This window comes from Protopterus annectens, chromosome 6.part0, assembly GCF_019279795.1.
Source record: "Protopterus annectens isolate FY-2018-M chromosome 6.part0, PAN1.0, whole genome shotgun sequence".
Classification (NCBI taxonomy): Eukaryota; Metazoa; Chordata; order Ceratodontiformes; family Protopteridae; genus Protopterus; species Protopterus annectens.
In genome coordinates, this window is record NC_056737.1 from 703,056,898 (window position 1) to 703,082,272 (window position 25,375).

The window sequence follows — 25,375 nt, forward strand, 5'->3', positions numbered from 1 at the left end:
AATGTCAGAATCCTCAGTACTACGGACGGCTCCTTCGGTACTTCTTAAATAAGGATTTCATCCTTGTCTGTAGATGTTGCCATTACAAGGCGCCTTCCTCCCTGCAAGATTTTCATTTGCTAGCCTCTAAGGATGTCGGTTTTCTTCTTTCACTGCTTTAGGTTTTGCTGGTTCATCCATGTCTTTTTTCTCTCTTGCCGACTGACTGCTCCCCTTTTTTCAGACATTTCTGAGTCTTTAATTTTACAAAACATTTTACTTGAATTTTTTCATCTGGAGATTTCAAATATTTCTCTGTGAGATCGACATACCTCTCAACTGTCCCGATTTTTGCAGAATGTTCAGATTTTTGCCTCATAATTTTTGGTCCATTCTTCCTAAAAATGTGTGGTTTTCCGGCATATCATGGAGGAATAGTCACTAAATAATGACATACATTTGAGTTTCAGACTTCATATTCTTCTGAAAATGCATGCTAACATATATCCTGTTATTCTACCATTTTTCTAAATTCATGTCAGCAATATTTAAAATATGTCCTTATTTTTGGACCTTTGTCCCCTATTATTTTAGGTTTTGTCCAGATTTCTTGTGCCAAGAGGTTGAAAGGTATGTAGATTGAGGAGAGTTTTTAAGTACTTCAGTCTAGTAAACTGTTTCAGTCTAAGAATTCTAATAATTTTCTATGGTCATTCTCTAAACAGAACAAGCAATATGTGTGCTAATGTCTGTTTGCCTACCATAGTCACACTTTGTTAGTGGACTTTGGCAAAGGAGACAAAAGTTGCTTCTTTAATGAATCTCTATAGAAACTTCAATTTGTCTTGAAAAAGTACAGTTGTGTAAAATCTTACCCTAACAGTAGATGTCATCCCTTTCAGTGTTGCAGTATTCCTTACACTAGAGATCCCCTGCCAAGGGTAGCCCGAAGTCTGGACAGTATAACAAAGCCTTAGGTTGTTATAGGGATGGCATACATCACACATATGCTCCCTGCTCACGGCATAATGATGATGTACAGATGTACCTTCCACAGAACTAAAAGCCCCAGGAGGAACAACAGTCCAAGGAGTAAAAGAGGAACGTGTGTATCCAGAAGGAAAAATGAAAAAAGGAGGAAGAGAAAGTGAATATTGCAACAGTGAAAGGAAGGACATCTAGTATTACGGTAAGATTTTACACACTGTACTATGTACTTCAATATCACTGTTGCAGTATTCTTTACACTAGGAAGAGTATATAAGCTCACGAGGAAACTTGGGTGGAGGAAGGTCCAGCAGAGCCCTCAATAAAGCCATCCAGGACAGCCCTTGGCAAATCCAGCTCTAGCCCTGTAAACCATATCCAACTTATAATGTTTGGTAAAAGTATGCACAGAAGTCCCTGTAGCTGTCTCAAGGATGGACTGGTATTCAATCCTTTGAAAAAGGACCAGAAGATACCACAGCCCTGGTAGAATGAGCCTTAACAGAAGAAGAAAACTTTTCCCATGAAAAGAGTAAAAAAAGGAAATGGCCTTAGAGATCCAGGAAGAAATACTCTGCTTAGAAACAGGTAAACCTAAAGACCTAGGATGAAAAGAAACAAAGTTGCTCAGATTTATGAATGTCTTTTTCTAAATAATATCAGAGTTGTCTATAGAAATCCAAGGTGTGCAGAACCTCCTCACTAGCAGACTGGGGAGAAGGGAAAAAAGTGGGCAAATGTATAGACTGATTAATTGACAACTCATTAATCACATTGGGCATAAAAGAAGGATTAGTATGAAGAGGCACCCTCTCCTATGAAAGACTAAAAAAGGAGGTACAGCCATAAGGCACTGAAGGTTAGACACCCTTTTAGTTGAAGTAAGGGGCAAAAGAACAGTGTTCCGGGTACAATGCAGTAAGGAAGCTGAACCTCCAAGCTCAAAAGGAGCCAGAGTCAATTATTTTAACAAAATTGAGGTCCCAGAAAGGAGGAATAGGCTTCCCTCAAATTCAGTAGCCAAAGGAGGAGTCAAAGGCATACAAGCAGAAATAACTTTGCTTTTGGTTACTGATGTACATGATTTTGCCTGTAAGAACTAAGACTTGATATACAGTACCTCTATACTCTTTTCTTAAACTCTGAGTTAACTGTCATTACGTCCCCTCTATATGGTGAAGTCCTTATGTATTGGAGATATATGAAAGACTTTAACATTTGGTTTTATTGCCTTTTTTGTAAATAACACATTTAAACTCTCATTTTACAATTGTGAATCCAAGCATTACAATGCATGTTTATATTACCTCATGCATACTGTATCGTTTGTCAACATTTTTATGTTGCATGTAATACTTTGTGGACCTTTTCTTTCTTGGCCTCTGCTGAAAAAGGGTGCAAGCTCAGTCAGACATTCCCGGTCACCAAATGTCAAATAAATAAATGAAGTAAGTGATCTTTAACTGAAAAGCATGCCAACCCAGCACTGAACAATTCACACATACAAGACAAAGTACAGTTTTGTACCTACCATAAATGTAGATGTTCGAGTGTTCACACTGCTGCAGTCATTACACACTTAGGTCATCCTGCCATCAGGCGGTCCCGCAATCGGCCAGAGTTCCAAAGTCTTGGTCCGGCGTCAGTTGCTGTCGCTTCTTCCCTGACGTCAGTGCGCCAGGGGTATATAAGATGCATCCAACGCCATTTTCTTCAGTTTTTCTTGCCCCAGATGTCAGGTGCACCCAAGTAGGTAGGCAATACATATTGCTAATAAAAAATATACATATAAAATAAAAACAATACCTTCGGTTACAAGCAAATATACTACAAAGGTTGTATAGGATAGAAAGGTATAGATAAGTCCAGCCAGTTCAGAGGGGATGGTGGGAGGGTAACCTGGACTGCACCAAAAGGTGGTAGGGTCAGTTTTTCCAAAACAAAATTGAGGTCCCAAGTTGGTGTTGGTGCTCTGCGGGGTGGTCTTATGTTTTTGGCCCCTCTGAGGTACTGCTTTAACAAGGGATGAGAGAATAAAGGAGGATCCATGTTGTAATGTGCTGAAATGGCAGAGGCGTGGATCTTAATTGATGAGAAGGATAGGCCTCTGTCCAGCATCTCAGTTAAGTATTGTAAAATCTGAGGAATGTTTGGAACAAGAGGGCCAAGGCTTTGAGCCTGGTTCCAGGCGCAGAATCTCTTCCATTTTTCTGAGTAAGCTTTCCTGGTGCTAGGCCTCCTGGCCTCCAAAATGACAATACATAACAGCTTTAGAGAGAGGTGTTGCCTGTTTGACTAATGAATCTGCCATGCAGCTAGGTTTAGGGTTTTGAACTGACCGTGCAGGATCTGATTGTTTTGCTGAGTCAGAAGGTGTGGAATTTGAGACAAAATCCATGGTGGGCCTTGAGCTAAGTTCCTTAAGATAGGGTACCAGTGCTGGCGTGGCCAGTCTGGAGCAATCAGGATCATCTGTGTTTTTTCTTGTCTGGCTTTTAGGAGTACCTTTGAAAGGAGAGGCAGTGGTGGGAAGGCATAACCTTTTAGGTTTTTCCAGCTGAACAAAAGAGCATCCACTTTCCATGCTTGTTTGTGATAAGTCCTTGTGCAGAATTTTTGTAGTTGGCAATTCAGTGGGGAGGCAAAAAGATCTATGTCTGGGCATCCCCATTTTTGCGTTACCATGCTGAAGATTTGTGGATTCAATTTCCATTCGTGAGGGTCCATGATATTTCTGCTTAGATCGTCTGCCAGAGTATTTTTCTTTCCTGGCAGGAATTGTGCTTGCAGGTGAACTTGATACATTAGAGCTGTATTCCACAAGGTCATGGCTTGCCTGCATAGGGGATAAGAATGAGTGCCCCCTTGCTTATGTACCACATTACTGTGGTGTTGTCTGTCTTTAGTAATAATTGTCCTGAATGCAGAAGGTCCTTGAAAGCTGTTAGGGCATTTTGAACAGCCAACATCTCTTTTTGATTGATGTGAAGATGCATCTGGTCTGTGGTCCACTTGCCCTAAATGCATTTTCCTGCCATGTGTGCTCCCCAGGCGTAATCCAAAGCATCTGTTGTTAAGAGTTTGCCTGGCTGTGGGTAGGGTAAAAGGCTGACCCTTGTTTAGGTGACATGCCTGTGCCCACCATCGAAACTCCTGTTGTAGGCAGGGAATCATTGGTATTACTGCTTCTAAACTGTGAGAGTGTTGAGACCAAACACCTTTTAGGTACCATTGTAATTTCCTCATATGCAGTCTGGCATACGGTATTAGTAGTATGCAGGATGCCATGAATCTCAGGGCCTGCAGAATTTTTCTTGCAGGGAGATGGAACTTTTTTGCCAGTAATTGAAAATATTGAGTTAGTTGAACTTGTTTGTCTGGCGTGAGGCAAGCCATCTGGGCCGTTGTATTTAAGCTGGCACCCAGGAATATAATCTATTGTGAGGGCACTAGTTTTGACTTCTTTTCATTTACTGTGTACCCTAGAGAAATTAGCAACCTTTTTACAAATGCCAGATGCTGTAGAAGAATGCCCTTTGTCTCTGCTTGAATGAGGCAGTAGTCCAGGTATGGATATATTTGAATTCCTTTTTGTCTGCAAAATGCAATTACTGGTGCCAGGCACTTTGTGAAGACCCTGGGTGCAGTAGATAAGCCAAAGGGCAGTGCAGGGAATTGGTAGTGCATTGTACCAGCTTTGAATCTGAGGTATCTTCTGCAATTTTGTCTGATAGGGACATGCAGGTATGCCTCTTTGAGGTCCAGAGTAACAAGCCAAGCCTTCTTGCCCAGCATGGGTAGAAGCTGCTGTAATGTCAACATTTTGAATTTTGGAATTTTGGAATATCCAGGTAAGTATTCAGAATTGAAAGGTCTAGTATGGGCCTCCAGGCCTTGTCCTTTCTGGGGACCAGGAAGAGTCTTCAGTAAAATCCTTGTCCTTGTTCCTGTTGTGGTACGTTTTGAATAGCTCTCATGTCCATGAGGGCTGAAATTTGTTTTTGTGCCTCTGCCCATTGATTTTGTGGCAGGTCTGGCATTCCTTTTAGCCTTGGTAAAGTATGAAAGTGGAACCTGTAACCTTGAGACACAATATTCAGAACCCATTTGTCTTGGGTGATTGTTTGCCAGTTTTGAGAAAAAAGTGCTATTTTTCCCCCTAAGGGGGCTTCCAAAAGGGAAGTGCTTGGCGTACGAAGGGGAAAGTCATTGTGACTGTTTCCTGTAAGGTTGAGACTTGTCCTCACCTCCTTTTGGGGTTGAGGTGCCCCACTGTCATTGTCTGTTTGAGCCTTGGGGTTGAGATTTGCCTCTTGGGCGTCTGTATCTGCCTCTCTGTGGCCTGTCTGACACTGGAAAGGACCAATTTTTTGTTGGCCAATTTCTGCTAAACCGAGGTGGCTGTACCTGTAAGAAATCCTTGACTGTTTGCATAGATTTAGTTTTATCCTCCATTTAATTTAACACCTCTTCTGCCTTAACACCAAACAAGGTATCATGCTATAAAGGAGCATCCAATAATTTTGCCTTAATATAATCAGGAAAACTCTGCTCTTTTAACAAGCATGTCTTCGAATCACAGAACTTGTAACTGCGGCTCTACAAGAGGCCTCTAAAGAATCAAAACCACATTGCAGAGTATGTTTTCCCACCTGTTCAACTGCATGCAATAAATCCTGCATTTCTTTACAATCAGGAGCTTCTGAGCTTGCAGGCATTTTCTGTTTTAACTGAGCCATTAAATATTGTTGGTACTTAAGCATGTGAAACTGGCAACTTAAAGCTCTTACTGCTAAAGTTGCAGAAGTGTATACTTTCTTCCCCCATCTATCCAAAGCTCTGGAATCTCTGTCAGAGGGTACTGGATTTTTTGCAATGGAAGCCTTAACCCCTTTTGGACCCTGGGAAATAGTTTCTGGATCAGCAGAAGGGTTTTTGTAAAGAAACTTGAGAGTCAGGGACTCTATAATACCTATCTGGCTTGGCTGGAGCAGGGGGCAAAGAATCAGGAGATAAGCTGGATTCAGAGAACGCATCATCCACAATATCTAGCACAGGCGGAATAGCCAGGGGCCTGTGCTGAGGCAATAAAAGGAAATCCCTGAGCCTTTTCTTGGATTCTGACTTTCCCAATGGAAATGCTCCCTCATGGTATTTAAAGTTTCCCCAAAAGAATAATCCTCAGGAGGAGAGGCTGAAGGGATAGATTCTTCAGCATCACAGTCCTCATAGGGGGATAGAGAGTATCCCTGGTCTGAAGAGGAATCAGAGGAAATGGAAACCTGATCAGAGGAATCATAGTCTGTATCCTGCCTAGGCCTTTTCTCAGGAGGGGGATGGGAACCCCTGATTAGAGTAATGAGGTCTTCGGCCATTTTAAGCATCTGTTTCGTAGGCATGGAGGACTGTCCAGGAGAAGGCTGTACTTGTTTCTTTGTCTTTAATGGTACTTTTGTCTTCGCTGTTGTTTTAATGGTAAGTTGTGAAGGTCTGAAAACACCATCAGAAGCCGATGCCTGCTCAGCGGCTCCGGACCCATCGGAGGGATTAGTTTCCGTAGGCCCAATACCTTGAGTTTCCAGAGCCCTAGAGTTGTCTCCACGTGGGAGTCGGAAGTGGCCTGTGGCTCTGAGATAGCGGGTGTCAGGGGCTGTGAAAGTGCCTCACTGAGAACTGCCGAACTGGCAACTGGCCTAGAAGAATTTTCGTCATTGGTTTTGGACCTCGGATGCCTGTCTTTATCCTTGTCTTTGCGTTTTTTCGGTATTGAGGTCATCGGTTGATCCGACGGCATAGTATAATTGAACCTTCGGCCAAAGTAGTGCAAAGCTAAATCAAAATGTCTTTTTATAGTGCGTTTGTTAAATCTAGCACAAAACCGACAACTAGTGATGTAGTGATCAGGGCCTAGGCATGGAATACGTAAGAGTGGAAGTCCTTATGAGGTATTTGCTTCCCACAAGAAATACAATTAACTTTTTCTGACATCAGTCTGAGGCAAGAAAAAAGTTTCCCCAATGGGGTACTTAGCTTTATTGAAGACTTCGGATCTGAAATTCGACTTCGAAAATCTCAGGAGTCGGTGGACCGGCACTTGCGAACTGCTTCTGCTTCAGGCACCGCACGGCAAGAAAGACTGAAGAAAATGGCGTCAGATGCATCTTATATACCCCTGGCACACTGACATCAGGGAAGAAGCGACAGCAACCGACGCCGGACCAAGACTTTGGAACTCTGGCCGACTGCGGGACCGCCTGACAGCAGGATAACCTAAGTGTAATGACTGCAGCAGTGTAACACGATGAACATCCAAAGGAACTTCCACAGAAAATGGATCCGGTTTACGAGGAAGACACCAAACAGAAAACCTCTTCATTTGGACAAGTAAGATTTCCTGGAAATGGGTTTACTGTCTTCCTGCAGACCCCAAAGCACATCCTTTTAAAAAAAGGTACCTATAAGGGATCAAAACCCTATGACCCACAGTGTCGGCTGAAGAGTGGACAAGTGGGGATGGATAAGAGACCCCTTGTCCTGTGTAAGTAGATCCACCCTATGAGGTAACTTGTGGTTATTTCCCTTGGCTAAGTGCAGAATAGGGAACCAATGCTGTCTGGACCAAAAGGGGGTCACCAACAAGATTTTATCAGAATCTTGTCCTAGCTTAAACAGGACCCTTGGTATGAGGGGAAGGGGAGGGAAGGCATAAAGAAACATCCCCTTCCAAGAAAAAGAGAGAGTGTGTCCAACTTCCAAGCCAGAGGACATGGGAATTTGGTGCTGAAGAGAGGAAGGTGTCTGCTCAGGAGGGAGGCAAAAAGATCTACCTGAGGAGTACCCCACTGGTGGACAATGTCCTGAAACACATCTCTGTGAAGTATCCATTCATAAGTCTGTGTTATGGACTTACTCAGAGTCTACCACAATGTTCTGTTCTAAAGGAATATAAACAGTCTGAAGAGTCCCCTGATACTGGACAGCCAGATTCTAAACCTGAAGAGCTAGTCTGCACAAGAGATGAGACCATGCCCCCCCCCCCCGCTTGTTGATGTACCACATCACAGTGGTACTGTCTGTAAAGATTTTGAGGGGCCCTGGAAGAAGAGAGAATGGAAAGCCTGAAGAGACAGAAGAAGAGCCCTCATCTCTTTGATGTTGACATGGCCCTTCTTCTGATGAAGGAACCAAAAGCCCTGAACCTTTACAGGGCCAAACGAAGCTCCCCACCCCACGTGATGCATCTGAAAAGCTCCTGAGAGGGGACTGGAGGTTGCAAAAGAAGCCTTGGGTTTTGAGACAGTTGATGAATCTACCACAGAAGTTCTAGCTTGAGGCATGGAAGAAGAGGGAATGAAAAGATGAGAATGTTGAAGCCAGACTGACTTTAGAAACCACTGTAGCTTTCTTATCTTTCTCATATGAAGTCTGGCTAGAGGAAGCACAGGAATCATCGAAGTCATGTACTCCAGAAGCCCTTAGAAACTCCCTGGCTGTAACTGAGACTAGAGGAAGAAGGGAGTGAAAAATGCAACCAGAGTTAAAACCTTGGGAGGTGGCAGGGATGCCAGCATAGGAATGGCCCGGAGATTGTATGTGTGAAAAACATGATCCTGAGAATGACTCGGGAAGGATTTTTGAAAATTTACTGTAAACCCTAGAAAGAGGCAAATAGCATAGTGAAGGTGCTGAAGCAAGACCACTGGAGAGATCTGTATTTCCCTCATCCTGCAAAAAGCAATCACAGGAGTGAGGCATTTGATGAAGACCCTTGGGGCAGTACAGAGGCCAAACAGCTATGCAGAGAACTGAAAATGCAAAGAAGAAACAGAAAAATGTAAAAATTTCTTGAAATGGGGATGAAAAGGAATATGGAGGCAGGCATCCCTGAGATTCAGAGAGACTAGGAAAGCCTGAGTTAGAAGAAGAGGAAATAAGGTTTAAAGGGACTGTATTCAAAAGGAAGAAACCTTTAAAATGTGTTGAGCTGGAAAATATCCAGAATGGGTCTCCAGGTGCCTTCTTCCCTGGGAACCAGAAACATTTTGGAATAAAATCCCTTCCCCTTTTGAGGTGCAGAAACTGACTGCATGGTACCTTGAGACAAAAGACTCTGAAGGACATCCGGGAAAAAGGGCAGCTGATCCTGAGGAGGTTGAGGAATGCCCAAAAAAGGAGGAAGAGATTCCCATACCATGTAATACCCCTGATAAATGATGGCTAGAACCCAAGAATCCGGAGTGATCTTTAACCAACTGTGAAGGGACAGTAAGAGATGAAGAGGGAGAGGAACTTGGCTTTGGAGAGAGGGGGGAGAATATAGTCAGACAGAACCCGGTTTGTCTGGAAAAGGAGGCTTCTTAGCTGTTGGGAGTCCGAGTAGACTTAGCAGGAGGAGCCTAGAACCCTTTTTACCTTTGGGAGGAGGGTGAGACTGTCTACATACAAAGGCGGATTTGGTAGGATAATTCCTCTGAAATTTGGGAATAGGGAAAACAAACATATGCTTTAATTCCTGCATAGCCCTTATCCTCCTCCTTAAGAGACTTAAAAAGCTCAGCAGCTACAGAACCAAAGAGATTTTTGTTATCAAGAGGGGCAACCATCACATTGGCCTTTATGTCATCAGGCAAAGGCTAAAGGTGAAGCCAGGTATAATACCTTAACACATAATCAAAGACAGCAGCTGAGTCATAACTACATTTAATGGAATGGCAAGCCACTTGAGAAGAGGATCCCAACAAAGAAAGGGCCAAAGCATTCCCCTCAGAATCTGGAAGGCCTGAAATAACTTGAAAGGCCTGAGACAGAAGGACTAAAATGTATCTGGTCATATGGGCCTGGTAATTCACAGTCTGAAAGGCCAGGGGTAGCAGCAGTGTACACCTTTTTGTCCAGTCTTTCCCTGGCCCTACTGTCCTTGTCAGAGGGAAGCAGTTTAATATAAAAAAAGCTTGAAAGACTTAAAAGAAACAGAAATAACAGAGGGGTCAGTGATAGGACACTAGTGAAGAAATTTACAGGCATTTTCCCTTTCTGGATGACATGTAGCCTAACAACAAAAAGAAAAAGACAAGATAAGAAAAAAAAAACAATGGGGTACTTATCTGCAATGGCTTGCTAACCAGCAGATGAAGGAGCATTTAAATTGATGATCGAAGACAGCATTCGGACTGGCGGCAAACAAGTTCTAAGAAAGGTATGTCTGTACGTCACTTTATGCCCTATGCCATGAGAGGGGAACATACATGTAATGTATGATGTCCCTATAACAACCCAAGGCTTTGGTATACTGGCCGGACATCAGACTACCCTTGACAGGGATCCATATTGTAAAAAATACTGCAACAGTGATATGGAAGGACATCAGAATGACACTATGTTGAAAACGCAATAAAAAAAAGGTATCACAAGCCAGTAAACACAGAGGGACCAATGGTACTTAATATAGAGAAAAGGAGGAGATGAGAGAAAAAACAGAGGATATACAAGGGAGTCTCATGCAGTGAATATCAGTACATTGAAAGGTCCAGTTACTGTACTGGTCCTCATGGAGAACACATCCACTGCTGAGAAAAATATATCCAGAAACCAGGATACAGAAATGAATCCCTAATGGTACAGATTAGTTATACTTCTGTTTTTTGTGATACTTCTGTTTTTGTAAATGAGTTTATCTCTGCCTACTGAAAGTAATGTAGCTAGCATGTCTGCCATTCCTGTTACTTAAACAAAAAAGTAAGCAGGCTAGCACTTATCAGTATTGGATAGAATAAAAATGAGAAAAACAAAAGAAAACTAGTCTGCAAAATGACTGCGCAGACACAATTTGCTATGGAAGGAAACAAGTGTCACTACAGAGCATTACTGCTCAACAGTGCACAGGATGAGCAGGAAGAAACGTTAGGGGAATGTAATGCCAGTACACTACAAGGAAATTAGCTGGAACTTACTATGATAACTCTGGTATTTCTAAAACTGCTGATCTGCATCTGATAAAATTATTTGCATCATATTACAGCAGTTAAAAACTACAAACAGCTTTAAACTTAAGCTTTACTTTAATCTAATGAAACTTCGGGTGAGCCTTTCCAGCTGTAAGTTAAGCAATGGACAATTCTGGGCTACGTGCAAATGAGTAATACAACATTTTCCATCTAAGTCAGTGTTTACAGTTCTCTATATTGTTAAAATATTAACTGTATTTCATTAATGAATCCATTGTAAATGCAAATTTTTATTATGAAACTTCGAAAACAATGTTAACATAACAAATATGGTTCCTTCACATCCTCAAAATCCAAAAACACAACCATCTGACATTTTTTTTATGTGGGGTAGTGAATTTTCCAAACCCCAAAGCAAGATGTTATGTAATCTGTAACCCTAACTAATGTAACCAAGTCTGAGATGTTATACCAATTATGATGGCATTCAATCTACATACTTTGAGTGAACGGATCTTGACAGGTAAAGCTGAGACACATCAACTATAAATTAAGCAAATCCTTAAGCGGAAGAAAGAAAATACCATTGTAAACATAACTTACAGGTCACCCGTAGTTATCTGAGAGACAGAGAGCTAACTAAGAAAGAAACCACAAGTTAATACAGCCTAAAAGCAAGAATCATGCAAGGCTTAGAAGCAGCTCAGCACTTCATGTATTCCTTAAATGTCTGAGATTACTACATCTGATCGAATCAAGATGAATGAAGGTATGGATAAAGTACAGTTGTGTACACTTAAATATAGTGTAAATGTAGATGTTCGAGTGTATTCACTGTTGCAGTCATTACATTTGGGTTATCTGCTTGCAGGTAGCCCTCAGTCAGCCTGATTAACAAAGTGTTGGGTCCTGCATCAGTTGCTGTCCCTTCTTCCATGATGTCAGGTCGTCAGGGGTATAAAACATGCAGCCGACGTCTTTACATCAGTTTTTCTTGCCCCAGATGTCAGTTGCCCCCCTAAAGGGAAGCAATTAAATATAAAAGCAGAAAGATATACCTCCAACAAAAATGCAAACACACCAAAAAGGCTGTTAAGCATAGTAAAGGAAAGTAGAGGTATAGCCAAAAGAAGTTAGGGGGCTGGAGGGTAACCAGAACTGCAACAGTGAATACACTCAAACATCTACATTTATGGTAAGTGTACACAACTGTACTATGTTCTTTGTGTTTCACTGTTGCAGTCATTACATTTTGGGTAGATTCCCAAAGCTATGGTTGGGAGGAGGAATTTAAATAGCACTAGGGCCAGCTATAAGGCCCTGCAAGACTGCAGTGGCAAAGTCAGCTCTGGATTTAGAGAAAATTGGCAAACGATAATGCTTGGTGAAAATATGTACAGAACTCCAGGTAGCAGCTTCAAGGATGTCCCTGGTAGCGACGCCTCTGAGAAAGGCTGTAGAGGTAAATGCAGCCCTGGTGGAGTGAGGTCTGATCCCCTGGGGGATAGTTTTTCCATGGTGCTTATAGCAGAAATGAATGCAATGGCTTATCCATTAAGAAATGGCTTGCTTTGAAATAGCCTTCCCCTCTGCCCCTACAGTAAATGCCACCAGCAGTTGTTCAGATTTCCTTTGAGGTTTAGTCCTGTAGAATCTAATTTGTCTGTGCACATCTAAGGGATGCAGTATCCATTCCCCTTTGTTCTGTGGATTAGGAAAGAAGGTTGGCAAATTAATGGACTGATTAAGAGCCACACTGGATACCACCTTGGGCATGAAGGATGGATTAAGTCTGAGGGACATACTGTCCACATGAAAGATGATGAAAGGCTCCACTACCATAAGGGCCTGTAATTCAGATACCTTTCTAGCTGAAGTGATTGGCTAAAAGGAAAGCTGTTTTCCAAGAAAGAAATTTTAAGTCTGCAGTAGCAGCTGGCTTGAAAGGAGGTAGAGTGAGTTTCTCCAAAACAAAGTTAAGGTCCCAGGCTGGGGTTGAAGCTCTCCTGGGTGGTCTCAAAATTTTGGCCCCTCTGAGGAACTGCTTGAGCAGTGGATGAGAGAAGAGAGGAGGTTCTTTGTTATAATGAGCTGAAATGGCTGAGGCATGGATTTTAATGGAGAAAAAAAGACAGGCCCTTGTGAAGCATCTCAGTTAAGTATTGCAAAATATGTGATAAATTGGGTGCTGCTGTGCTCATCCCTTGAGATTGGTTCCAGGCACAGAATCGTTTCCATTTTTCAGCATAAGATTTTCTAGTACTAGGCCTCCTTGCCTCTAAAATGATATCCATCACTGGTTTGCTGAGGGATGGTAAAGGAGAAATTAAGTAATTAGCCAGGCTGCAAGGTTCAGTGTTAGAAGCTGAGGGTGCAAAATCTGGTTCTCCTGCTGAGACAGCAGGGAAGGAGTCTGAGGCAGGTGCCATGGAGATAACCGTGACACACTGCGCAGGAGGGGGGTAGTAGTGTTGGCGCGGCCAGTCTAGAGCAATCAAAATCATACTTGGTTTGTCCTGTTTGATTTTTAGTAGTACTTTGGAGAGCAGAGGCAGAGGGGGGAAGGCATAGACTGATTTTTCCAGCTGAAGGACACAGCATCCACTTTCCAGGCTTGTTTGTGGGGAGTCCTTGTGCAAAATTTGTCCAATTGGTAGTTCTGGGGAGAGGCAAACAGGTCTATATCTGGGCTCCCTCATTTGCTTGTCAACATGTTGAAAATCCTTGGTTACAGTTTCCACTCATGTGGGTCCATGAGGTTTCTGCTTAGTCCGTCTGCCAGTGTATTTAATTTTCCTGGCAGGAATTGAGTTTGTAGGTGCACTTGGTAGCTGAAAGCTGTGTTCCACAATGCCATGGCTAGTCTGCAGTGGGGGTAAGAATGTGTACCCCCCCTGCTTGTTTATGTACCACATAACAGTGGTGTTGTCCATCTTTACCATTAGCTGTCCTGAAAGAATGTGGTCCTTGAAGACTGTCAGAGCATTCTGTACAGCTAACATTTCTTTTCGATTGATATGCAGGTGCATTTGACTTGGGTTCCATTTGCCCTGAATGCACTTCCCTGCCAGGTGAGCCCCCCCATGCATAGTCTGATGCATCTGTTGTTAGGGTTTGGATGGCAGGGGGTGGTGTGAAAGGTAGTTCCTTGTTTTGATGGCAGGCCTCTGCCCACCAAAGGAACTCTAGGTGTAGGCAAGGTAAGATAGGAATCATTGTTTCCAGGTCTTGAGAATGTTAACACCACCGACTTTTTAGATACCGCTGCAGTTTCCTCATATGCAGTCTTGCATATGGAATTAGAAGAATGCAGGAGGCCATGAACCCCAAGGCTTGCAGTCTTTGTCTTGCAGATAGCAGGGTTTTTGTAGCCACTTGTTTGAAGTAGGTTGTCAAATGAATTTATTTCTCTGGCGTGAGGTAAGCCATCTGGGAAGTTGTATTCAAGCTTGCTCCCAGGAATACAACTTGTTGACAGGGTACCAGGTGTGATTTCTTTTCATTTATGGTGTACCCCAGACAAGTTAGAACCCTTTGTACAAAGGCCAGATGATTCAAAAGTATGTCCTGGCTTTCTGCCTGAATTAGAGAATCGTCCAGGTATGGGTATTTTTTGAATATTTCTTTGCCTGCAAAATGCAATAACTGGAGCTAGGTACTTTGTGAATACCCTGGGCACAGTAGATAAGCCAAGGGGCAGTGCAGAGAACTGATAGTGCGTGTAGCCTGCTTTGAAGCGTAGGTATCTTCTGCAAGATTCCCTGATTGGGATGTGCAGGTATGCTTCTTTTAAATCTAGTGCTGCCAACCAAGCATCCTTGCCTAGCATAGGAAATAATTGGTGAAGAGTCAGCATCTTGAATTTTGGAATCTCCAAAAAGGTGTTTAGAGTAGACAGGTCCAGGATAGGATGCCATGAACTGTCTTTTCTGGGTACCAGGAAAAGTCTCAAGTAGAAACCTTGTCCCTTTTCCCCTTCTGGTATCAGTTGGTTAGCCCTCATGCTTAAGAGAGAAAGTACTTGTTTTTGGGCCTCTGCCCACTAATTTGGGGATAGGTCTGGCCACCCGCTTGGTGTTGGCAATGTGTGGAAGTGAAATCTGTATCCCTGGGACACTATATTTAAAACCCATTTTTCCTGGGTAATGAGTTCCCAATTCTTTACAATGAAGAGCAATCTTTCCCCCCAAAGGGGCAGTCAGTTGATAAGTGCTTGGAAATTTAAAAAGGAAGTCATTGAGACAGTTTACCATAGGGGGGGGAGTCTTATTATTCTCAGATTTGGAAGTGGAGGCCCCCCACTGCTTAGTTCTGTGTGTCCCCTGGGACTGAAACCTGGGGTTTTTGCTTTGTTTGGGTTTGGCTTGAGAAGACCTGGAAGGGGCTGGAAAGGACCAATTCTTAGAGGGCCAGTGCCTACAAAATCTAGGAGGCTGAATTTGTAAAAAATCTTTAACAGTTTGCATAGATTTAGCTTTATCTTCCATCTTTTTAAGAACTTCTTCAGCCTTGTTGCCAAACAGGCGATCCTGATTTAAAGGAGCATCCAACAATTTAGCTTTAACATGATCAGGCAAAGAGTGCTCCTCAAGCCAAGCATACCTTCTGAGCACAGACCCAGTAACAGCAGCCCTGCAAGAGGCCTCTAATGAATCAAAACCACATTGCAAAGTATGTTTTCCAACTTATTCAGCAGAATGCATTAAATCCTGTAATTCTTTATTTTCAATAGAGTCAGGAATCAACATCAACTTCTGTTTAAGCAGTCCCAATAACATGTTGCTGATACTTTAACATATGAAACTGGCAGTTTAAAGCCCTAATGGCAAGGCTGCAGAAGTATAAACCTTCTTACCCCATCTATCCAGTGCCCAAGAGTCTCTATCAGAAGGGGTAGGATTTTTAGCAGTAGAAGCCTTAATGCCCTTGGGCCCCTGTGAAATAGTCTCTGGATCTGCAATAGGATTTTTAAAAAGGAACTTGTGGTACTCAGGGAACCTGTAGTATCTGCCAGGTTTTCTGGGATCAGGAGGCAGGGAATCCAGGGGCCAAACTAGATTCCGAAAAAGCATCATCAACAATGTCTAGTACAGGAGGAATAGCTAAAGGCCTATGCTGAGGTAGGAGAAGGAATCCCTAAGTCTCTTTTTTGAATCAGAAAAATCCTGGCTTTCCCAGTGGAAATGCTCCCTTAGAGTATGTAAGGTTTCCCAAAAAGAAAAATCCTCAGGAGGGGAAGCAGAGGGAATGGAGTCCTCTGCATCAGAATATTCATAAGAAGATAAGGGCAAATCCAGATCATCAGAAGAATCAGAAAAAACAGAATCCTGATCAGAAGATTCATAATCAACTTCAGCCCTTGGCCTCTTAGAAGGGGGGGGGGTTAGCTACCCCTAATTAGAGTTATTAGATCTTCAGCCATTCTTATCATTTGTTTTTTAGGCATTGAGGCCAGAGCATGTGGCCTGGGCATTGTTTTTTTTAGGCATGGATCGAGATTTAGGCCTAAGTAAAGAAGGAGCCGTCGGTTTAATATGCAAGTCCGTAGGCCTGAATACACCCTCAGAAGCCGGTGCCTCACAGCGGTTCCAGACCCATCCAAGGTAGAGACATCCACGGGTTCCATAGTTGAAGCATCCTGCAGCATACTGGACTCCTAATGGGTGTCAGTAGAGGCCTGCGAATTAGAAGTAGCGGGTATCAGGGGCTGCCAAAGCGCCTCACTGAGTACCGATAAACTGGCGACTGGCTTAGGAAAAGCGTCGTCGGTAGTTTTGGACCTCGGCGGCCTGTCTCTGTCTTTATCTTTGCATTTTTTTGGAATCCTGGTAGTTGGATGGCTAACCAACGACATTTCTGGATAATTAACAGAGAACTGAAACATTTAGAGGCGAAAATATACCGACGACGGACAGTGCACTGATTAAATAAAGCACAAAACCGAGCAAGGTATATCGTGGTCAGGGCCTAGGCAAGGAATACAGTACGAATGAAAATCTTTATGAGGTATTTGCTTTGCACAAATAATGCAATTATTAACTTTTACTGACATCGGTAAGGAGCAAGAAAATGTTTCCCCACGAGGTACTTAGCTTTAGTTGGAAGACTTCGGTTCTGAAACTCGAAAATGAAAATTTCAGGAGATGGCCGACCAGCACTTGCGAACTGCTTCTGCTTCGGGCACCGCACGGCAAGAAAGACTGATGTAATGACATCGGCTGCATGTTTTATGCCCCTGGTGACCTGACGTCATGGAAGAAGGGACAGCAACCAATGCAGGACCTAAGACTTTGTTAATCAGGCCGACTGAGGTCTACCTGCAAGCAAATAACCCAAATGTAATGACTGTAACAGTGAAACACGAAGAATATCAGACAAAATACAGGTGAAAGCCAGGGAATTGGGATTTCATGTAAGTGACACAGCTTTATGGTAACAGTTTGTGATACTAGCCTTTTAGTTCTTTTTTTTTTTTCTTTTCTGTTAAGGCAATGGGAATACAACAAATATAATACAAAAACAAAAATGCATATTACACATACATTGCGCATCATGGAGTAAATTGCAAACAAATGAAGGAATAAAAGGAATAAGGAAACGGACGAATGCACATGTTTTGACTCACTAGATTTTGTTGAACACTTTCCAGATCCCTTGAAACCTGTTTGAGTAGCTGCTTTAGTCTGCTTCCGATCACACCTACTTTCTCTTTAGCTTCATTACAGTTTTTGCGTGTTCCATCCAAAAGGTGGATGCTCTCCTGAAGACGATTCACTTGAGGCTGTTGTTCCATCAGTTCTCCCTCAAGTTGCTGAAGAGGAACGTAAAAGAAGTTAAGGCCATTTTTAAAGCATCATAGCAAAGCAGCTAAACCAAACAGAACAAAGAACCTACTGCATTTCAGATACATGCTATCTACATGCCAAAACTGCACTAGCTGGAAGTGCTTTCACTTTGCTTTTTCGAGCACTAGAACACTTCTGGAATAACAAGAATCCATACTGGCATACTACTGTTTCAAGAGATGCCAGCATAATTCTAACTGCTTATCCGCCTGATTATTCTCTTCCATTTTCCTTTTCAGTACACACACTCCCAGCCACACAGATTTTGTGCATTTGCTCCTATAGCAACCCTTTCTCCTTCCCTTAATCTGCTCTCTGAAAAAAGTAATTCATATGCTCCTCCTGAATCTAAATTAAGAAGATTATATGTCATTTTACGACTCGTAGGTGCTTTCCTGAGATGCAACAAAGAAGGCTTTGTACGATTCTTGTTGGTGTTTAGTCTACGGGCTTTCCTTCACTGCCCACCACTGTTATAGAGATGCAGAATTCAGTGAAATTCATAACTGTTAGTGTGTAATTTGCAGATGTACAAGCATATTTCTTACAAAAAGTATGAAGCACACCAAGTGCTTTAACTTTTTCACATTTGAGAAGACAAGAAGAATGATACATACAAATAGACTCCTGTACCTTACTGAGGACTGAAGTAGGTGTCTGCCATCCCCCAAGGCAATCTGTTATGTTTCACAAATGCTGAATATGTTACAAAAGCCTTCTACAAAAGTCAATGCAACAGTGATTAAGTGTAAATAGAGAGTATATTTACAACAACCTGCTTTAAGAGCTACCAGCCACACAGCACACACTAGAAGGCATACATAATGGATTACGTGATTGAAGTTACTTTGCCTATCACAGTCAGTGGTCCACTGCAAACAAACATGTTAACAGGTGACATGTGAACTATGGACTACTTAGATGCTTAGCCAACAAAATGAAAAACACCCTGGCCACAGTACAATGATAGCTAATCCAGATATTCCTGTAAACTCTGATAATATTTGTCAGACTCTGCCTTAACACCCTCATTTTTTTTAATCATCTTGAGAAAATCTCTTTTTTACCTTCATTACTGCTGTCATATCCTCACTATCACTACCTATAACCCTCTCCTTCTCCCCACTTCTAAAACCCTGTTTCTCTTCTCCTATACTCCCCTACTTCTCCTTTTCCTCCACACCATTTCCTCATCGATTCATCTCCTATACTGTGTATCCAGCTATAAATTATTCTTTTATCTGCTCACCTTCCTACCATATATGCCTTCCCCCAAGGTCAACTACTATAAGCTGAAGTTTAACTTCTATATGAAATCATAATTTAGATTTCATGGTCTACAATTTACTATTATTAGTTCAATTTCAGTTTCAGATTACGTACCTGTTGGATTTTTTTGTTTCTTAATGAACAGTGTTACTTATTTTTTATGTAGGTATTTTATTTGATATTAAACATTTATATGTTCATAGGTTCATAAGATGTTACTAGGCTATTGGCCCTGTGGCCCTTATAAGCCTAGCCAAGAATTTTGCCCATGTTCCCTCAAAGTCTGCACCTGTTTTCTCTGTCCAGCAGGGACACAGGTGGGATCCCACAGGTGTATCTTCGGTTTCCCATCCAGTCGTTCAGGTTCCTCTTAAAGAGGGCTAGAGAGGTACTCTGCTTGACATGGAGAGGGAGTCTATTCCACAGATGGGGAGTCTTTGGGACACAAATCTACCCCACAACAAGTTCTATTAATGTCACACACCAGGTTAAGGCCTTGCATGCAGGTTGCATGAGTGGAGTTTGTCTTACAAAAATGCAGTAACTCCATCAAGGCTGGGTCTGACATGACCTTGTATGTCAGCCACCGGTCACATCTGAGCAGTCTGTATAAGACTGAGTAGAGGAACAGGGCTTTTAGCCTATCTGTATAGGATAGGTGTTTTGAGACCCTAGATTTTCCTGGTCAGGAACATCTGTGGTCTCTCCAGCTACTGCATGTGCTTGGCAAGGTACATGCCGAAGGGGGCACTGTACTCTATAATGGGTCTGATAAGGAAGGAGTACAGGGATGTTATGACCTCCTTGTTCCTGGATAGGGTTGCCACCTTTTCAAATGCCCAAAGTGGGACATATTCTGTAGAAATGTCAGATTTTCTAGGGCAAAACATACCTATAGCCGTGCATAGTATAGAACTTTACTTTTTTGAACAAATAAAAGCTTTTCTAGTAACATTTGCATTGCTTATGCTACTTCACATAACATGTAGAAGTTTCATATATAAAATAACTATTTTATGCAACTATTAAAGAAAACTTAGGAAATAATTTTGTAATGAAATCTCAGGACATTTGCTATTTTTTTATTTTTTTCGCAGGACACAACTGCCTAAAGAGGAACTGTCCCTCGCAAAGTGGGACAGGTGGTAACCCTATTCCTGGATGAAATATCCTTTTTATATTAGGTGGGCCATGCAGAAGGTCTTCTGTACAACAGAGGCAACATGGTGGTCAAAAGTCAGATTGGTAACAACCTGGGTGCCCAAGTCCCTCATGACTGATTGTGTGCTTAGTACATTGTTATTAATGTGAAAATTGCTGGGGATGCCATTTTCCCCAAAGGGGATAATGATGCATTTCTTGGCATTCAGTTTGAAGCCATACTTCTGGCATCAGTCATTAGTTTGGGTAATGCCCTCCTGGAGGACATTCACATCCCTAGGGGAATTTAAGACAGCGCCCAGCTTGTAGTCATCTGCAAACTTGGTCAGCCACAGACCACTGGTTTTGGCTTGCACCTCAGAATTTTAATTAATAGTACCGAGGTAAAAATGACAATACATTTCCTCCACTTTGGCAAAAACAGTCTGTTCTGAGAAATGGCAGTTATCAAATTGATGACGACCTCTGACAGAATATGCACACTGCAAGTTTGCTCTTAAAATACTGAAAATTGGTTGTGGCATCTTGCAGCCAACATGCATGTTTTGTCACCCGAAGGCTTATTTCTTTACTGATGACTCCTGGAGTAAGATATTCCAGAAGAATGAAAAAGGTGCTCCCAAGGTTGAATGGTAGAAATATTATAAGACACTAGACAAGGACCTTGGATACTGCAGCAACTGGAAGAATTAAAATAATAGAGACTAGAACTAGAAACACAGCAATTCAGAAATGGAAAATAAGAAAATTCAGTTCAGCACCATGGTATAAAGTAGTTTAAACCAGTAAGTACAGTTCATGTACTACATGAAGTTTGGTAAAAAGGAAACTTGGGAGCAGGATGGGGTACTTCTACATTTTACAGGTACCAAAATATTGTTGAGGAATACTAAAGAATGCAAGTACATTCACACTTTGCCTACAGGGCCTTAAATGAAGCAGCACTTACAGATTTCCAGGCACCTGGCAACTCTAACCTGAACACAGTGTACAGCAGCCCCAAAAAAGGCAATGACCATGGAATACGTACCAGGATTTATAATTTTTTACACTTACACTGCTAAGGTGTGACTGCTGAAGTGGGAATTAAAGCTGATTAGTGTGATGATTATGAGTAATAAAATAAAAATAGGACTGTACTACAATGTTACTTCTGAAAACAGTAGCTTATCAGAGCCTTGGGGTCAAATTAAGGTAAGAAGCGATGCATCGTGTCATTATGGTCGCATGATAGGTCTACAAGACCACTTTGAAGAGTCACAAGAAGTGGAAAATGTATGCCTTACAGAATGGAAACACAGGCACTCAACAGAACAGAAGAAGGAATGGTCAGAAGAAAGAAAGAAAACTGTAGTGTGCAGTATCCCACAATCTTACAACAAATTAGAGACATGAAAGTAATGGAAAAACTGTTGGTTTACACAGATCAGACATGAAGTGCTTGGCATATTCACAAAGAAGGAAATCTAGCAGTGAGACCCAAAACTACAAGATCAGGGAGTCACAGCAGAAAGGGATAAATCAGGGAGTCACAGCAGAGAGGGAAAATCTCTATGCAAGTGGGCAAAGGAACCATGCGTTCTGGAATAGGTCAAGAAAAAAAAAATGAAAACACCCAAGGTAAACAGCAGCATTGCACTGCAGTGAGGAGAAACAAGGACAGCGAATAAAAAAAAGGTTCCATAACTGCCCTGCATACTGTAAGAAATGAGAACAAGTCAGTCAGGAAAGTCCTGAACTGAAAAGTAAAACAGACATTACATGTATTACAAAACAGCCTGAAATAAGATTAGTCAGCATAAGCTCTGTGGCTAAAAAACAGTGGATGCAAATGGATGTGTGAGGGGGTGGAGCAGTAAAAGAATCTTTACACTGAGAACAAATAAGCAAAGGCACTTCTGAGCAGAATTTCTGAAGGAATTTTGCAAAGTAAAATAAGCCTGAAAACTGTACTTACTGTAATACAACCTTAAATAAGAAAGACTAACTTCTACTATTAATTAGTTGAATGGTGCATGAAAACTGAAATTAAGTAAATAAAACTTCAAAGAAGACAATGACACGCTGTGGTATACAGTGATACTGGGGGCTGGGACGATAAAGTGTGAGAACAAATGAGCAAGAAGTTCATAAGCTTTCAAAGAAAATGACTAGCTTGGCTCATATGTCAATATTAGGCCAAGTGTCCTGAAGGGCCATTTTAAGCCTAGCCAATAACCACAGGTCAGAATCAAACTCTGTACTTTTGTCAACAAGGTGAAGACCATGCCAAACTGACCCACAGCATTGCTCGTATACACCAGGACTTGTACTGGAATAATTAAGACAACAAATAAGCAGTCTTAATATGGGAGACTTGTAAATAACAACCACTAAGGTAGGGTGCGACATCTCCTAATCACTGCTTCCCAAGTGTTTTTCTGGTACTTATGTGTTACTGCAACCATATTTTCCCACATGGTATACTTTTTTCTCTTTTACTAAAACTACAACAAATGAGTGTGACTGGGAAGGGTGAACTGTTAGAAAGTCTTCTAGGATATTGGTGGTGGGTTTGTAAGACAATTAAAGGTTACAATTTGAGGATTTGTGGGTAGCGTGCTTTAAAGATGTCAAGTGGTGAATTCAGTGAGCAGCTCAGTCTTCATATATTAGCCTCAAGTCTACACTCCTGCTTTCTGCTGTTGTAAATGACGAATCGGAATGGTAAGTTAACTTCAGTTTTCCACAGGATCTCATCACTTCCACTCAAACAGAAAGCAACAATGAAATCCTCCTCTTCGACGGGATAGCTGTGTGAAGAGTGATGTTAACCTACCATTCAGAGTGCTTTACAGCAGCAGAAAGGAAGCAGGACTCCAGACTGGAGGCTAATAATCTGAAGACTGAGCTGCTCGGTCCGCCAAACAGAAAAAAAAAAAAAATGGAAAAGCCACATTATTGGTGTTCAATGGACGTCACAGATACTATTAGAAAAGTGCCCCATACTCTTTGTACACTTTCACAAAAAAGGGTCCCTTAAGAAGAAGCTTGACTTTCCAGATCCTGTTTAAAACACATAAGAGGATCACAGTCTCCCTGAATCTGTGCTCAGTGTAACAGAGCACATGGTTCTATGCGCAGTCTTTAAAAACTAAATGCATGCAAGAAGAAATATCTGTCCCTCTCGCAGTTGGCTGCCAAAGTCCGGCTTCCGTTTTTTCTTCCTGCTCATGTTTAACTGGCAAAACCTATCAATACAAAGGTAATTGGGAGTCGACAGACACCTTCTTACTCAACCATTCACTCCTTTCAAGAAAACATTAGGAGTTAGACAGTGTTACAAATCTGGTTGCGATAACACGTAAGTACCTTTTACCTTGCTTCTTGTTCCTCCCTTGCATGCAAGTCATCTGTATGTTTTCAGTGAAATCCCTCCAAATAAAACCACAAGCATGGTGGGGGCCCCATCATCCATGAAACCATCAGGGTGGTTATTTCTGAAGTGCTACACTCCCCACAAATGCTCAATAACACTTCAAGGTTAGGATACAATGAGCATAACATTTGGCTGTCAGTACTCACTTTCATAATGTTATAAACCAGTAAATGACGCTACCTCCCTGAAGCATATTTCTGTTATGTTCTCTGGTCTCCACCAGTGAGCTCTTATGGCACACATCTACCCGAGTGCTGGCACACACCCAACCCAAGTGTTAACATCCATTTTGTCTACCACCCACAACAAGTGCACACATCTCTCCCCCCACCACCCTAGTCAGTTACTCTCACTGTGTCTCCAATTGAGCTTCTTCTTAAGGTTAGAGCACAATTTTTGCATCAGAAGAATTCAAGAGAAATAAAAACTACCACAGTCAAAGGGACTCCTGATGGTGTGCAGTAACATAATATTCTTTATACTGATGTTACTGGTTTGAGTACGAGTATTTTTGTATGCACTGCTGTTATATATATATGTTCAGGAACTCAGACAAAAAACTTGCACTGTAATAATAAAATTACTTTAACCTGCTCTACAGTCTTCAGTACAACTTTTCTGATATTTTATGAGTGTCAAGTTGTTTACTTTTTCCTCAGATCAACTATCTTCAAATAGAAATCATAATCTGCTGTTTTTGGTAATGAACCATTAGCACTTCATGCTTCTCTATATAAATTACAGTTATGTGTAAGATACATAATGGTATATAACCATCAAAGTAAACCTTAGCATTTAGGTTAACTCACTCCAACTGCTTTGGTTTCTCAGCTAGAGTTTTCACCAGCTGTGTTCAAAGAACTATGAAGGACTGCACTGTTCCCTTATCAGGATTCTGTGGAATGTTGACTGGAGCGTTACTAAAGCCACGCCTGGCCCTGATAGGGAACTGTGAATGTAGTAAAATACTGCTGTTAGTACAACAATATATTATAATAAATACACCTGTATAACTGATAAAACAACTATAATTAGGTAAAACGCTAAGAGGGATGGAGTAAGGCTGGCTTTACAGTTACACAGGCCTCTCTTAAAGGTCTACTGTTAGGATATCTTCTTTAGAATGGATCACTGTATCAATAAATGAAAATTTTTGAGTATATTCCCAAGCAGAACCATCTCATCCATCAGAAGAGAAAGTTATCTTTGCAGCAGATACATACTAAAGTCTGTCCTACCTCTGAAATGTGCCTTCGAATTATTACCAGTTACATACCTATGGGAAGGGGATAGTTAAAGGGTCCCCTGTAGTACAGACATGCCAGAACCTGATCTACCTCCATCTTGTGCTTCCAACCTGTAATATTTTGTAAAGGTCTATACAGCAACCTGTGGGACAGCTTCTAAAATATTTTGTGCTGAATCATTGCTGAAGCATGTAGATGTCAATGCTGCCCCAGCAAGTACTGTTACTGTGCCTTGTAGAGTTTACTACACTCATCAAAACAAAATGCAGTACAATGGGCAATCAGCTAGGGAATCTGCTGATTTACTCATAGGCTTTTTTTTTAACCTTTTTTGAAGGAGACAAAAAGCTAGTCCATTTTTCAAAATTAATTAGTTCCGTTAGTATAATCTCTAAAGAAATCTCACAAATGCAAGTAATATAATTCTTCTTTCTAGTAGTTTGGATAAAAATCAGGCAACAGTACAGACTGAGTGGAGCACACAGTTAATACAACTTTTTTAAAGAGCAAAGTAACCTTGATGGG

At 41.7% G+C, this 25,375-nt stretch overlaps 1 protein-coding gene across 1 annotated transcript in view; it reads right to left on the minus strand.

The window, feature by feature from the left end:
* The window catches only part of SYNE2 (spectrin repeat containing nuclear envelope protein 2), a 3,814,665-nt gene that overhangs the window by 45,002 nt on the left and 3,744,288 nt on the right, over positions 1 to 25,375 (minus strand). The window contains exon 133 of the mRNA XM_044073561.1: positions 17,536 to 17,721. Within this exon, the coding sequence (XP_043929496.1) occupies positions 17,536 to 17,721 (186 nt within the window). The remainder of the gene's footprint in view (positions 1 to 17,535; positions 17,722 to 25,375) is intronic.